Source organism: Antrostomus carolinensis, unplaced genomic scaffold, assembly GCF_000700745.2.
Source record: "Antrostomus carolinensis isolate BGI_N321 unplaced genomic scaffold, ASM70074v2 scaffold5019, whole genome shotgun sequence".
In the NCBI taxonomy this organism is placed as follows: Eukaryota; Metazoa; Chordata; class Aves; order Caprimulgiformes; family Caprimulgidae; genus Antrostomus; species Antrostomus carolinensis.
In genome coordinates this window covers 17,015-32,636 of record NW_010337795.1, presented here as the reverse complement: position 1 = coordinate 32,636, position 15,622 = coordinate 17,015, and the positions used below count along the sequence as shown (strand labels likewise).

The window sequence follows — 15,622 nt, the reverse complement described above, 5'->3', positions numbered from 1 at the left end:
TTGATTGAAAAGTCCAAAAACCTATTTGAAAAACTGTTCCAGGAGTTCCAGCAACTCCAGGAGGACCAGTCCTACTCCCCACCTGTACAGATCAGTTTCTCAACTATTACGAGTAAGTGTTCTTCAGCTCAAGAGAGAGGATATAGAGGGTACTCCCCACGGGCTACCCTGTGGTCTTATCTGCAGGACCACGGAGAGGATATGAGGAAGTCGGACAGAAAAAACAACCTCTACCCTAGAGGCAAGGGTACATGAATTGCAAGGGAAAACAATCACAAATGGGGGTTTTTCCAAGAAAACTGCTGCTCCAGTCTCCAGTGGGCAGTTCACCAGAGTAGAAGGGTTGATCTTACACCTGATCCTGAGTGAGCAGCAAATCCTATAACTAGCACTAGAGGGGGTTCTGCCTTCAGCCAAGTAGAAGACAGGAACAACCAGGTTTATTGGACTGTGTGGATTTGGCCTGGCACATCTGACCCACATGAGTATAAGTCTCTAGTAGATACCAGTGCACAGTGTGCCCTAATGCCATCAGGCTATAAAGGGGTAAAACCTATTTGTATTTCTGGAGTGACAGGGGGATTCCAACAGCTAACTGTACTAGAGGTTGAAGTAAGCCTAACTGGGAATGAGTGGCAGAAACACCGCGTTGTAACTGGCTCAGAGGCTGCGTGTATCCTTGACAAACACTATCTCCAAAAACGTTATTTCAAGGACCCAAAAGGGTATCAATGGACTTTAGGTAAAGCTGCCTTAGAGGAAATTAAGCAGCTGTCTGCTTGGCCCAGCCTCTTGGAAGACCCTTCTATTGTGGGGTTGCTGAGGATTGAAGAATAACAGGTGTCAAACAGTACCACAACAGTGCACCGGTAGCAATATCACACCAACTGAGACACCCTGACCCCCATCCATAAACTGATTCACTGACTGGAGAGCCAGGGAGTGATCAGCAAAACTAATTCTCCCTTTAACAGTCCCATATAGGGCAGTTAATGACAGAACAAGGGGAAATGGGTTTAAACTGAAGGAGGGGAGGTTTAGATTAGATATGAGGAAGAAGTTCTTCCCTGTGAGGGTGGTCAGACACTGGAACAGGTTGCCCAGGGAAGCTGTGGCTGCTCCTCCCTGGAAGTGTTCTCGGCCAGGCTGGATGAGGCTTTGAGCAACCTGGTCTAGTGGAAGGTGTCCCTGCTGCTGGCAGGGGGGTTGGAACTGGATGAGCTTTAAGGTTCCCTCCCACCCAAACCATTCTGTGATTCTATATGGCCAGTGCAGAATTCTAACAGAACATGGAGACTAACAATAGACCACCATTGCCTAAATGAAGTCATGCTGACACTGAGTGCTGCTGGGCTGGACATGCTAGAACTCCAATAGGAACTGGAGTCAAAAGCAGCCAGGGTACTAGGCCACAGCTGATATTGCTGCTGTATTTTTCTTTAATACCTCTGGCAGCAGAGTGCAGGCCACAGTTTGCTTTCACCCAGAGGGGTGTCCAGAATACCTGGAATTGACTGTCCCAGGGGTGGAAACAGCCCCACCATTTGCCACGGACTGATCTAGACTGCACCATGTCTCCTGCCCTGAAAGACTGTTAGGACAGATGGAGCCCAAAGTCAGGGACTAAATGAACTCAACAGATGTTTTAGAGGGATGGCTCATAGATTAAAGGAATAAAACCTGTGTGTGTAAGTATCAAAGGATGGGAAAAGGGATGGTGATTAATTGGAATGTATTGGAAACTGCAGAACCTGGCACGACGTGGTGGTATAGAATAAGGGGTGGATACTGTCCTGGTTTCAGTCAGGATAGAGTTAGTTTTCTTCCTAGCAGCTAGTATAGCACTATGTTTTGGATTTAGTATGAGAAGAATGTTGGTTAACACACTGATATTTTAGTTGTTGCTAAGTAGTGCTTATACTAAGTCAAGGACTTTTCAGCTTCCAGGTAAGGAGGTGTACAAGAAGCTGGGAGGGAGCAGAGCTAGGACAGCTGACCCAAACTGACCCAAGGGATATTACACGGCACAGGACATCATGCTCAGTATAAAAACTGGGGGGAGTTAGTGGGAGAAAAGTGTGGTTCAGGGAAAAGCTGGGCATCGGGTCAGCAGGTGGTAAGCAATTGTGGTGTGCATCACTTGCTTTGTATATTCTAATATTATTATTCTCTTCCTTTTTGTTCTATTAAATTGTCTTTACCTCAGCCCAGGAGTTCTACTTCCGCCACCCCCCAATTCTCCTCCCCATCCTACCAGGGCATGGAAGTGAGTGAGTGGCTGCTTAGTGCTTAGTTATCTGCTGAGGTTAAACCAAGACAATGACCAAGGAGGGTTTATGATCTCCCCCATTTGTTTGTACAGAACTTACCAATTGCTTGGGGGGAAGTACTTAAAAGGAGTTCAGATCCCATATGCCTAAACCCCTGAGCAAGGGACTCTTTCCAAATAATCCTTTCAGCTAGTTTCTGGGAACATTCAGATACTGTAATACTGCAGTATTTCTTAGGGTAGACTTCTCAGACCAAAAGCCTCCGTGTAACAGCACCACTGACTTTTGAGCAGCAGCTACCATTTCACTGTGCATGAGAAAGGTAGCTCTTAGCAGTTACCACCCCTCACAAAAGTGAGTGTTCATCAGCTGAGTGGCAGTGAGTGACCATGCCCATCTCCTCAGCCTACTCCAACACAAGTCGACAGCCTTGTGCTAAGGTTTTGGTTAAGCAGACATATCACCTTCCAGCTGGCACAGAACACACTTGTCACAGCTCAACTTCAGTGTGTTAAGTCGGTAAACTGCACTAACTGAATCATGTGTCCCCAGTAAATTCCCTGATGAAGTAGTCTTACTCAGACATAAATTTAGGTCCTAGTCTGTGACATACAGATGTACACACACAAAGTAGCATTTTACATTTATAGCTAGTGAGATAAGTACTGGTAGCAGATATGTCTAAACAACAAATACCTTACCAGCACAGGGATAACAATAATTAAAAAGCAAAGCTGTCCCCTAAGGGGAGCAACAACTCTTATCAACAATGTTTTATTTTTAGTAGTAAAATCAGCTCCCCCTCAAACAAAACAAGTTGTGCCAACAGAGGAACAGATTTGACCACAACTATGCATATAACAAGTGCCTGTTGTACACCTAGGTCAGCCAAGGGTCACATTCCTTCATGTCTCCCACAGCTAAGACCATGCTCTAGTAGCTCCTCGGGTGGTTGCACTGAATAAGATGGAACTGAGCAGGTGTTTTCTTACCTCACAAGTTCCTTATGCAGTTCTGGTGAAGTCAGGTAATGTGGTGAGCAGCTTGCCTTCTCTGGTGATCTGTCAGTGCCCTCTGCAGGACTCTCCACTCTTAGTGCTTTACTAGCAGCATGGTGGAAGTCTGCTACCTCTATCAAGCGCTGCTTCATTTCATTTAGTAAGCTGACATGAGCTGCACTCTGGAAAAAACGTCTTCCAATACAACCATCTACAGGTAATCTACAAATTAACAACAACAAAAAAAAAAAAAGCACAACAAAGTCTTGCTCAAATTGTCAGATCAGCACCTCTGCAAATAAATCAACACTTTAGAGAAGCTGCTGGTACTCAACTGTTTTCAGGTGCAGTCTTAGTGTGAGGCTCTTAATCTCACTTGCAAGTGCAAGCGAGTGCAAACTTATTAGTGCTTTCTAATCTGCTAGAACCCTTATGATCAGACTCACCCATATTGTGGTCCTGGTCGGTGAAGGTAAAGGAGGAAGAATTTCTGCCAGATTAGTGGCATGAGAGGGTGGTCAGCAGGGGTAGCGAGGGCCTGGTGAGCCCAGCGGTAAATCATGAGCCTCTGAAGGGAAGGTACGATGGGCAGCTTCAGCTGGGTCTGTGCTTTCTGCAAAAAGAGCCATTTTCAGACAAGTGTTGTGCTGCTGTTCCGTGTAACGGGCTGTTAGAGCTTAACCCAACACATTAATACAGCATGAAAACTCAGCAATTATGAAGGAGAAAACTCTGGAAACATTCACACATCTCTTACAGGTCACAGAGGAAGAGCTGCCCAGCTCAAAGCTGTGTTGGACAGTTGAGAGCAGTGCTACACCTCTGATGCTTAAAATAAAAGTAGCATGAATGGAGGAGCTAGCACAATGCAAGGCCAACACATGGGCCATTGGTAGTAGAGTGAATTACTGTTTTTCTTCACAGAGATAGATGTTCTTGGTTTAGCCTTCCATAAGAGCAGTGCTACTGGAAAACAAAGCAGCAGTAGTGAAGCAGGTAGCACGTTCAAACCAGTAAAAGTAACAGTATTAAACCATGTGAGGACACAGAATCCTACAGCATGCTACCTTTAGCTTTTTCCAGGCTACATTCCATACAGCCCTATTGAAAATCTAAAATGTGAAGCAACACTAATGTAAAGAAACAATACAGAAGGAAATATATTTTTTTTTCTTTTTGCAAAAGCAGAACAAAGGCGATGTAACGTGTGCAGCAGCACCCTGTGCAACACACAACACTACTCCACGGACCCACTAAATCATTAAAAAGTCACACACCAAGCTCCCATGAACTGTGCCTGAAGCAATGGAATGGGAGGCTTTTCTGAGTTCCCACATCTTGTTGCAGACCATGGCATTACTTCATCACCCATACTAGACCTTAGGAACCTTCAGTATCCTTTACCACACCCTCCCCACATACTATCTCACTGCTTTCCAGTTAAATTAAGACATGCAAGCCAAGGGACAAATGTTTTCCAGACTAGTATTCAAGGATCCAAGACATGCACCCATTTGGACATAGCCAGATCTATTTTCATAGAGCTTCTAGACTACCTTGTTCATTACAACACACTGAAATAGTTGAGATGAAGGATCTGTGAAAGGCTGCACTTCAAGACTAGACAGCTTTGATTTCCAGTTGCTTCATTGCAGAATTTCTAACTGAATTTGGGCAAAGAACCTGGAAAATGCTTCAATATGGCTTAAAGTGCACCTGACAAAGTGCCTTTTTAAGAGAGAGACCTAAACAATTCTGAAAGTCTTGGAAAATAATTCAGCAAGTGTACGAAAAGGCAAAGTCCAGACTTCTGCAAAATTCAAGTCATTTGAGAAATGCCCTCTGAAATACAGACACATTTTCCCACCTGTAAAATAAGAGTATCTGCACTGTTCTCTCAGTGATATAGAATAAATCTACTGAAGGTCATAAGACATTGAGATGACCCATAGAAAATAATGCAAGACTACTAATTAGTGACTGATGTTTCCTGTAAGTAATGGTATATTAGAACTCAGATATTTGCATGGTAGTTTTTAAATGTTCAAGCCAAAGTACAAAAGAAAATTTCCCCGAGGTATATTTTCTCCTCAAAATCCAGGTAAAGCATTAGTTATGCTTCTATCCTGGTAAGAGAAAGCACATAATAAAAAATCTAAGCAATACAAGAGAACACTTCTATCCAGTAGTTCTGTCTAATAAAAGCAGATGAACAGTTCCCTCACCTTCAAAGCTTGATCAGGAGTTAAGGCATTAATAACCAACTCCCCCTCCACCACTCTGCGCAGCTGTGAATCTTCTTCAAATATTGACTCCATATTTAACACCAACCACGAAAACCAGACCTGTAAAAACAGCAATAACAGAAACATCGATAACAAAATGGCAGGGGTAGGATCAGGAGGCTTGCTGTTTTCTTAAGAGGAATGTGTCTTTGCCAGATTCTCACTACAAAGTTGCAAAAACAGTATCATATCTCAAAAAGAAAACTGGGAGCTTTCCTCCTTATCTACATTCAAATATCCTCTTTATATTCTGTAAAATCTTGGGAAAGAAGAGGAAAAACTAAGGACAACTGACAGGACTATCCAGACAGTCCTGGAGGAAACAACCTAATCAAACCCTGAAAAATAACATCTCTCTCCCACCTGCACTACACATCTTCATTTGGGGGTACTGCAGGTTTTTTTTTTTCTTTTTGCTCAAATAAGGAACTTGCTTAAGCAGAGAGAAAGCAACTAGTATTCAAAATTTTTATCAGAAAAAGACTGATCTAATAGAAGAGTCAGGCTTTACATACTTTCTTTCATTAAATATACTGAGAACAACTGAATAAGTTCTTACTAATAAATCCTATTATATGAATTCTGGGACACAGATCAGACAAGCTTTCTCTGTGCAAAACGTCCATGTTCCCTTTAGAGTAATAAATCCAAAATTTTTGGAAGCTAAATTAAGATTTTATCACAAGAAAACTCACAAACACAGGGGTAGGAAGAAAGATGGAACAAGAGAAAAATCTACAAAAAGTAGAAAAAGCAGGAAAACCCTTAAACACCTGTATATTGCTTATCCCAGGGTTGTCCATACAACACCATGACACCACTTACCTGAGAGGAATTGGCATTGCCCTCAACAAAGGAAGGTGTCACATTGCCTGCCAGGATCCAGCTAACAAGCGAAGACAGCAGACCTTTGTCACAATGATAGCCCAAAGCATTCTGCTTGGAAACAGAAAACATTTGGGTGATGATTTAAAAGTTACAGGTATGTCACTCTGCCTTCATTCCAGTTCCAATCCATCACATCTTGCTACTTCCCAACCTTAGCTCAACCAGTTACCACTGAAATCCCTGCTTGTACTTTATTTCTTTTTGACTGAAAAGACTCTGTGACAGCACCTGTGTTTTCAGGAGCAGATGCTCTATTTTTGGTTCTAAATACACTACTGAACATTTGAAATGCAAAGACCACAGACTAAAATACTACGATAGAACTCATGAATGAGACCTGTGTTTCAAATAGGTTTTAATTCTTATTATTATTCAAATATCAGATATTTCATTGATCCTAACCTATTCGGAAACAAATCAGATCACACAACCCCATTATCACTCATCATCGTTACAGGTTTTGTTATATTTCAGGAAAAAACATTCACATCAAGATGAGAATGAACAACACAACTGACTATTTGATCAACAGGGACATCATTACACCACACCCATTTACCTTGTGTTGTTGATAAAGGAGCTTTTGTACACAGTCCTCTTGACTGTACTGAAAAGCAGCTTTACACAAGTCATCCAGCAAGAAGAGTGTTGCCCGGTCCCTGTGCCACAGCTGCTGGCTGGTGAGGACCTGAACCCAGAACTCCAGTACTGCAGCTGGCCCCACTCCATTTGGCTGGTCACTTAGGAAAATGTGAGTCTGACAATTTAAAGGGTAAAATTAATCAAGAGATTGCAGTTTCAACTAAAGGATAAGAATTTATTGAAAAATTTTTTAACTTGCATCAGGCTGTGGGCCTATCCTTAAAATAAATAATTTACGATTATGCTTTCTATACCTCTGTAAAAACAGCTTTGTCACCTCCAGCCTCCTGTGGTGGTTTCTGGGTGAAACCACCACACCTCCAAAAGAGATTCTGCAGCCTGGAGGGCTGAGCATCTTGTGCCATCAGCAAAAACTAATGCAAAAGCTGTAAACATGACCCCTGTGTCCTTCAGGTATAAATGACACCTATTTCTGAAGCGTAGCCTGCTGTTCCTGCAAAAGGACTTCCCAGAGTAGATACGCTTCCCTTTAGTCCCTACCCCTCTCCAATGTTATCAGGCCTTGGTTCTTGACCTCTCTGTACTTAGGGAAAAAAAAAAACAAAAACAAACCAAAAAAACCCCCAAAAAACCCCCAAACCCTAGTTCCCTAACACACAAACATTGGCATAGCCATAAATCAACGGTCAAAAGCAAAGTTTTCAAACATTAATATACCTTCTGCATTGCTCAACTAACACAGGTGAGAAAGTAGTGCTGCATATTACATACCCTTTTTAGGCAGTTTTGACCTGGTATTAGAAAAATAGTTTTCTAAGAAGTCTGGAAGGCACATATTGTTGTTACGTGCATCATCATATGTACTGTCAGATTTAGGTAAGTTTAAGTATTTCAGGAAACCAAACCCAACTACTTGTACCTCATGGTTGCATAACTACCAGATTCAGTATCCTTTTTAACTTTAAGCACTAACTCAATCAAAAAAGCCTACCTGTTTTTTAAATACTTACACCTCCTTTTTTAAAAAAAGGATATTTTCCTTACCTGTATCATACTACTGAGCAGCTTAACATTTTCTCCATAGCTCACTCCTGTCAAGTGCTGAGTTACTTTATGGGTAACCTGTTGGGTCATGCCTTGAGGGACTCCACTATCCAGATGAAGGAACAGTTGGATGTAAGATAAAAACCTAGGTATGTCAAGAAATTAAATTAACTCTAAAATTTCTCCTGAAGCATAATACACAGAAAAGCTGCTTCTAGAAATTTTAAAATGAGCTCAACAGCGCTGGTGACAGCCATATACGAGGATTTTGATTCATAACCATGCTGCAGGTTTAATTGTTCCATTTTAACCATATCATAGGTACAGTCTGAGCAGTTCACAGCAGACTGTAATGCCAGGCAGCTCATCAGGACTGAATACAGCTCTTGATCCACATCAGCACCCAAATCTAGTCTGGGAATTGCTTGGGAGACGAAGGGGTCCAAGACAAAAGCACCCCAGGGACCACATTACACATCTACCAAGACAGAGAGCTGAGGTCCAGTACTTGAGTACACTCCCAGTTGCTCAACTTACCAGTAAGAGCACAGTTATATAGTATTGCTGGCTTATCTTTCTTGCTTATCTAAACACAACAGCCCCTTGTCAATACAGCTCTTTGAAGACCACTTCTGTGGCACAGCAGCAGCATCAGTGATGACTGTACACACGAGGTCAGTAGGAGACACTTCTACAACTAATTCCTCAACCACAGTCAATGTCAAATGTAACTTAGCAAATAAACCAGATGTATTTTCCCCATCACTTGCATCACATTCTCGCTGGATAAAAAACACAGATTGAAACCTGACAAATTTAACAGTTAATCTTAACTGTCACTGTTCTTTATCAATAAACACGTTAGGAAGATATAATGCTTACTGTTCATTCTTCAGGAGATAATACTGGCAAGAGTAGAATAAGGGCAAAATTTTATCCAGTACATGGACTACTGTTCTCAGATGTCTAGACTGGACAAGTACACCCAGAAGAGGGATCCCTTCAGCGCAGAACTTCTCAATGCTGCCAAAAAAAAAAAAAAAAAAGAAAAAAAAAGAAAAAGAAAAAGTAAGCAAAAACACACTGACTATCAGTAGAAACGGAAACTGGGTGTTCATTTTTTTTTGTGAACTGAGATGTAAAGCCATGCATATCTTTACATTTCATCTTTGAAAACTTAAACAGCTAAATCCACAGAGTGTTTTCTCCAGCTGTAGAAATCATTCAATTGCTGACAGACTTGGTAAGTATCTCCTGCCCTTCTGAAGAGGTTTGTGACCCATCTTCAAAGTATCACTGGAGATGGAGGTCTTCATCCATCAAGTTTCAATCAATTTAAAGCTCAGGGTTCTTGCCTAACCGAGCCAACTAGCCTCCCTCTCCAGGCAAAGGAAGATTCTACAGAGGGAGTTTCATATTACCTACTCCTCAGGATGGATGATGCTCTGGACATCTTTCTTCACTACCTATAAATGAAGCTCAGAGGGTTTCCTTACAGCAGGTACTTAAATGGTTGCAGTCAGCTTACATGAATCCTACTCTTACTGTCCAGAAAACTCACTAGTGGCAACTTACTGGGTACATTGCTCTGCATCAAGTTTTGCTAATGAGAAGGGTTGCACATTAGGAAAAAGTTTTGAAACATTAATCCTATGTCTACTCTGGGGTCAAGAAAATGAAATATTGTATTAAGTCACCAGCACATAGTACAGAGTTTTTTTTCTTCTGCTCATTAATTTAACTATCTCAAACTTTTGCATGTGATAAATACCAGTGTTACTGTTTAAACAGGAGATGGAAATCAAACAGTTCCTTGCAAGGACAGTGTTTGGAAGGGAGGTGGGTGTGGGGAACCCTGCTCAGAAGCAAAGAGGTTCCTTGTTTTTCACTCCATGCTCAAAGTCAGAATAGCTTCATATCAGTCTCAAATTACTCTAATGCTTTGAAGAATCAAAAATGTATCTATGGCATAACCTTAGCATCAAGCAATGGCTGGGAAAAGGAAAAGAAAGCCAAGGCAATTTCTCTTTAAAGACTAAAGCAATATCACAGGTTAGTCAAAATTATAAATATGAGTAAGAGATGGAGAGATTCAGGGAACACAGAGATTGATTAAATTATGCCTGGCTCTGTACTTTAATCATCTAGTACATTTTATTATGTTCAAGAACCTTACCTACAAACCAGCTGAAAGCACTGGAAAAGACTGTGTTGGAACACAGTCAGGGCTAGGAGGTTCAGTATCGAGCTTATAAAGCTCTCTATTTATCATTACCAGCATAAGTGGGTTTTTTCTCCTTATTATTTTCTAAATGCTTTGCTGCAGCCCTGCTGAAACAAATTACTTGTAGAACGACCCTTTCAGTAAGTGTGGTTAAAAGTTATTCCTGTCCATAGCAATCATGCTAACCCCTCAGTTTCAATACTATTTCTAGTTACTAATTTGACCCTAACATGCAGAAAGCAAAACAAGTATTAGCAAAATAAAGGAAACGGCACGTTGTTTGAAATTACAGACCCTGAAAGACCGCCCAGCCTCTTGGATCATAGAATCATAGAATGGTTTGGGTTGGAAGGGACCTTAAAGATCATCCAGTTCCAACCTCCCTGCCAGCAGCAGGGACACCTTCCACTAGACCAGGTTGCTCAAAGCCTCATCCAGCCTGGCTTTCCAGGGATGGGGCTTCTACCTCCTCTCTGGGCAACCTGGGCCAGTGTCTCATCACTCTCAGCGTAAAAAATTTCTTCCCTGTATCTAGTCTGAATCTCCCCTCTTTCAGTTTAAAACTATTTGCCCTTGTCCTATCACTACAGGCCCTGCTAAAAAGTCTGTCCTCATCTTTCTTCCAGGCCCCTTCAAATATTGAGAGGTGCAATAAGGTCTCCCCAGAGCCTTCTGTTCTCCAACAGACAACCCCAACTCTCTCAGCCTGTCCTCACAGCAGAGTTGCTCCAGCCCTCGGATCACCCTGGTGGCCTCCTCTGGACTTGTTCTAGCTGCACCAGGTCTCTCTTGTGATGGGGGCTCCAGAACTGGACGCAGTACTCCAGGTGGGGCCTTACAAGAGCGGACTAGAGGGGGACAATCACCTCACTCGACCTGCTGCCCACACTTCTCTTGAAAGATGATCAGATGCCCTTTATTGTTTAAACATGCATAAAGATGTTAATCGCCCTCAGCTCATCATTAGGTACGTTGCTCAGTCACTGGGGCCACCCACCCAAGGCAAAGAGGAAAAAAAGCACACTTACCTGTGACCCAGCGTGGTCATTGCCAGCGCCAGGTAACAGCCGATAGGGATGGCTGCTTTAACCGCCTTCACCAGGGGGTGAAGCATGACCGATGACTCTGTCATGTCGAGGACACTGTCAGACACAGGGACTGCAGGCCAGCCGTGCTGCATGCCACGGTCATTTCTGTGAAGCTTTAACCTCAGAATCAAACCCCATGCCCACTGATTAAAGGAAGTCTCTGGTGTTTCTCCGTATCGAACGATGCTGGCTAAGTAGGAGACCTGGAATGAACCAACAGGAACGGGAATGAGAGGAAGCACAGCCATCCTACAGCACTTATGGCACTAGTCTAGGACTTGAGTCAGCTTGGATGAGCTTCCTCTTCTATCACAATACTGTGACACAAGATCAGAGCAACAGCAGTTATTTTTCAGACATACCATGTAGCAGTTCCAATTAAGTTTAGCTGAAATCTCTGTTTCTTTGGCCTTGATTTCCACCACCCTTCTCCCCACACCCATCCCTTTTGGTAAAGGCTATCAACCTATGATGCTTGGCTAAAGTTCTCCAAACCAGATACTGGTCTTGGATTAAATTTTATTTTTACTATTAAAAAAAAAAACAAAACAAAACACACACACACAACCTTCAGTAATGCTTAAGAATGCTAGTGAAAGGAAAACAAAAAAATACAAAAATAACATAAGTCAACAAGAAGTCTTTGCTCAGAAAGAAGTCTGTAGTGTGGACAGGCAGAGTCTCTGTGCCATGTACATGTGTCCATTGCCATGAAGACTCTTCCTAGATCACAAGGAATTAAAAATCTTTGGGAAAAATGATTGTACATGCTCTGACAGATCAGTGTAAATTGCAGAGCTGGGAGTCAATGCAGATATTTCATCCTCTCTGAGTGGGGGTACAAGAACCTAAGCATTTTCTCTCAAACCCCAGTTACAAGCACATGCAAGTCAGGACAGATTCATCAATACAAGTGGCAACCAAGGCTGAAACAGTCTTAAAAAGAGAACTCATCTCACTAGCACAAGACAACAAACCATGATTAAGTACTGCAGAGAAGCAAGTCAGAAAAGAGCAGAGAGAATAAGGAACATTCAGAGTGTGGGAAGAAAAGACTGAGGAAAAAAGCACAGGGGAGGAGGGGAGGAGAAAGCACTGCACAAGAAATATTGAGAAGACAAAGCACAACACTGCTAAAAGCCCTGAATAAATAAACAAAAGCATCTTGGATTGAATATCTAAAAAGAGGGATTTTCAACCTTGATCTTTCTATCCTTCCATTCCCCTTCTATAACTTGGAGCCATACCTTCCTCAGTCACCAGTGTGGTGTAAAATCAATATAATAATTGTTTGTATGGTGTTCAGGTAACACAGCACTGATCACTCCTGAAAAACTCCTAGAGATCAACGCTTGAGTCTTCAGGTAAGGTAAGATCTGGAGACACAGGAAGGATGTCTCTTCTCTTCACCAGTAATAAGAGGTAGCCTTTCACTAAGCAAGTATTGTCCAACTCCGAATAAGTCAAAGATGCTTTGGAAGAACAGCTGGGAACTGTCCAACTACAGGCTGGAAAATAACACAAACCTACAAGGGGGTTGAATTTGAAATGTCTGTTTTTCATATAGATGTTCAACATAAGCCTAACAGTATTTTCAAATAGTTCCTGAGGTGCAAAAAATAATGAAAGTTGGTTTATTGTGATGTTCTAATAGTATCAAGATAGCATAGCTTTTAAAAGGAAAAAAGAAAACAAGGTCTTGGCCTGCAGTTTTTCCTGTCTATCACTATCAACAAGCTATTCCCTGTAACTCTGAAGAAGGAATACCTGTTTTATGCTTTCAGAAAGCAGCCCAGCATATGGTTTCTGGGAGAGATATTTCTGATATGCTTCCAGGACCATCAAGGCAACTTCAGAATGGACAGCTGGATCCAGATGAAGAGCATCCTGTGAAAAACAGAACTGCATCACAAAATTTTGCCTCATTTAAAAGGTTTCTACAACTGTACCATTCAGTTGCAATACAAAGAAATAAATCTCAATCTGAACAGCCAGAAAGAGATTGAGTATTGTAATACCTAGGCAAAATCTTGGCCAGTAAGAAGAATTTCAGACAACATTGAAGAATAATGAGCTTACACTGGGCAATACAAAGCTCAACTGCTAGAGTTATTTCCAAAAAAAAAAATTTAAAAACAAAAAAAAGTGACCACAATCACTTCCCATGTGCATTTTGTGAATTTATAGCAATTAATGAAAAGATCCATAAGTGGCATTTTAAATTACATAGTGCAGACACTGGAAATCTTGCCTTCAAAAACAAAACAAAAATGTTTTTTGTATCAAAACATAGTAATTTCTCTTATCAATTTCCACATTAAAGAACTATTTTTCCCCTCACCAAAGGGTACAGACATGACACTTATTGCACAGCAAAGACCTCACAGTTAACTCTTCCTAACATTCCTTTGTTTTCACATGTTTCATCAAGAAACAGGGAGAAAAAGTAAGGAATCTTCATGTACAACCATCAGCACAGCAAAGAGAAGAGTTCAGAGTGACCAAATGCACAGATTAAAACACTAAAAGGGATTACTGAACTCAGGCAACAGGATTTTTTCACCATTCTATTTCTGTTTCTCTCTGAAAAAGCATTCACCCTCGGTTAGATCCTGAACTGATGGAGCTCCTGGAGTAACCCCTTCTAGAGAATATTTACCACTTCTGTGATATGACGGAATATCACTTCAATAATGCTCAGGACTTGGAATTCTCTAATTTTAATTATAAGTTTCCTTGCATTGTGAAAAACATACGTGGGTAACAGCCTGCAAACTACAGTTACACCAGTCTCATACACACTTCCCAGAGGATTCCTCTATTTCTGCAGCCACAGGTATCTTAATCAAGTGACTTACAAAAAACTATTCTGACAGCTGTTTCCTCTTGTTTAGAGAGAGGAAAATCCTGCTTAAATGTGTCTTATAATCTCAGCTGCAGCAGTACAAGAAAGTCACACAAGCAAATCCTCAGGTAGAAAGTTGAAAAATTATTGTGAAGTTCCCATCCATCCTATAAAGCATGTAATGAAATGTTTTCAAACTCAGTTATAGTCCCAGGTGAAGTAAAACTTTTGCTATGAAAAACAGACCAGGATCAGGCTTCCTGTTTTCAATACATACATGTTCACCACATCCCCAGTTTAGTCCTTCCAAGATAATGCAGGCTAGTTTATTCTCCACTGTCGTCAGACTGTAATTCAACAACCAGTCACGAATCAGTGCTATCTCAGATGAAGAAGGCTTCCACAGGTACAACGGCAGTTCTTTCAACAGATATAAAGAAACCTTTGAAGACAGAAAACAAAAAGGGTAATCAGGACTCAGTATGGAACCACCATCAGCATTATGCCCTTCTATCTTAAAAAGTGATATGATAAAAAAAAAAAACATAGAGACAGATCTTTAACATGATTTATTCATACCAAACTGTATCTTAGAACACAGTCTGGTATGGCCTCTAGTTTTAACTGGGTGCTTGCTTTAAATGATGGAGGTCAGCACTTACCATCCCAACTTTCTCAATGGTCTCTCTAATTCGATCCAGCAGCACAGAAATAATCTGTGTATGGATGCTGGCAATTGCTCCCAGGAGTTCTCGACCAACTTTTGAAAAGGTCTCTCTTGTGGAAAGACTAACATAAGATACCTGAGAAGATGAGCAGAGAGAAGCTACTGGTTATGGCTGATCTTCACTGACACGGCAATAAAATACATAACAAAATTGCTCTTGAGTGATTTTGGACAAAGCTGATAAATGCTGGTATTAAACATGAAACTGATTGCCCTAGAAGGTAAATAAAATAATATGGCACAGTGTCAAAGTCTAAAACTAAACAGAGGAACACTAAAAAAAAAAAACAAACCACCAAACCAAATCACTAAGGAAAAAAAAAACAAAAACCACATAACTTCATGCCACAGCAGAAAAATACCACACAAGGAATTTCAGAGCTGTAAGTTAGACCTGCATGAGAAAAAAAAAAAGCCAACAAAATATATTTTTGTCCATTTGTTTCATTCTGGCTTGGTCTACAGAAAAGCTGTTCTTTCTTGAAGAAAAGAATACACTTAATCATAGAATAATAGACTGGTTTGGGTTGGAAGGGACCTTAAAGCTCATCCAGTTCCAACCTCCCTGCCAGCAGCAGGGACACCTTCCACTAGACCAGGTTGCTCAAAGCCTCATCCAGCCTGGCCAAGAACACTTCCAGGGAGGAGCA

General features: G+C 41.3%; 1 protein-coding gene across 1 annotated transcript in view; it reads right to left on the bottom strand.

Annotated features, from left to right (window-relative positions):
- EPG5 (ectopic P-granules 5 autophagy tethering factor) overlaps positions 1 to 15,622 on the bottom strand; it is a gene marked incomplete at its 5' end in the record, with an annotated part of 60,562 nt that overhangs the window by 29,091 nt on the left and 15,849 nt on the right. The window contains 11 exons of the mRNA XM_010175293.1: positions 3,263 to 3,490; positions 3,715 to 3,881; positions 5,494 to 5,613; positions 6,379 to 6,489; positions 7,001 to 7,198; positions 8,089 to 8,233; positions 8,971 to 9,111; positions 11,341 to 11,603; positions 13,168 to 13,287; positions 14,523 to 14,687; positions 14,908 to 15,048. Of these exons, the coding sequence (XP_010173595.1) occupies positions 3,263 to 3,490; positions 3,715 to 3,881; positions 5,494 to 5,613; positions 6,379 to 6,489; positions 7,001 to 7,198; positions 8,089 to 8,233; positions 8,971 to 9,111; positions 11,341 to 11,603; positions 13,168 to 13,287; positions 14,523 to 14,687; positions 14,908 to 15,048 (1,799 nt within the window). The remainder of the gene's footprint in view (positions 1 to 3,262; positions 3,491 to 3,714; positions 3,882 to 5,493; positions 5,614 to 6,378; positions 6,490 to 7,000; positions 7,199 to 8,088; positions 8,234 to 8,970; positions 9,112 to 11,340; positions 11,604 to 13,167; positions 13,288 to 14,522; positions 14,688 to 14,907; positions 15,049 to 15,622) is intronic.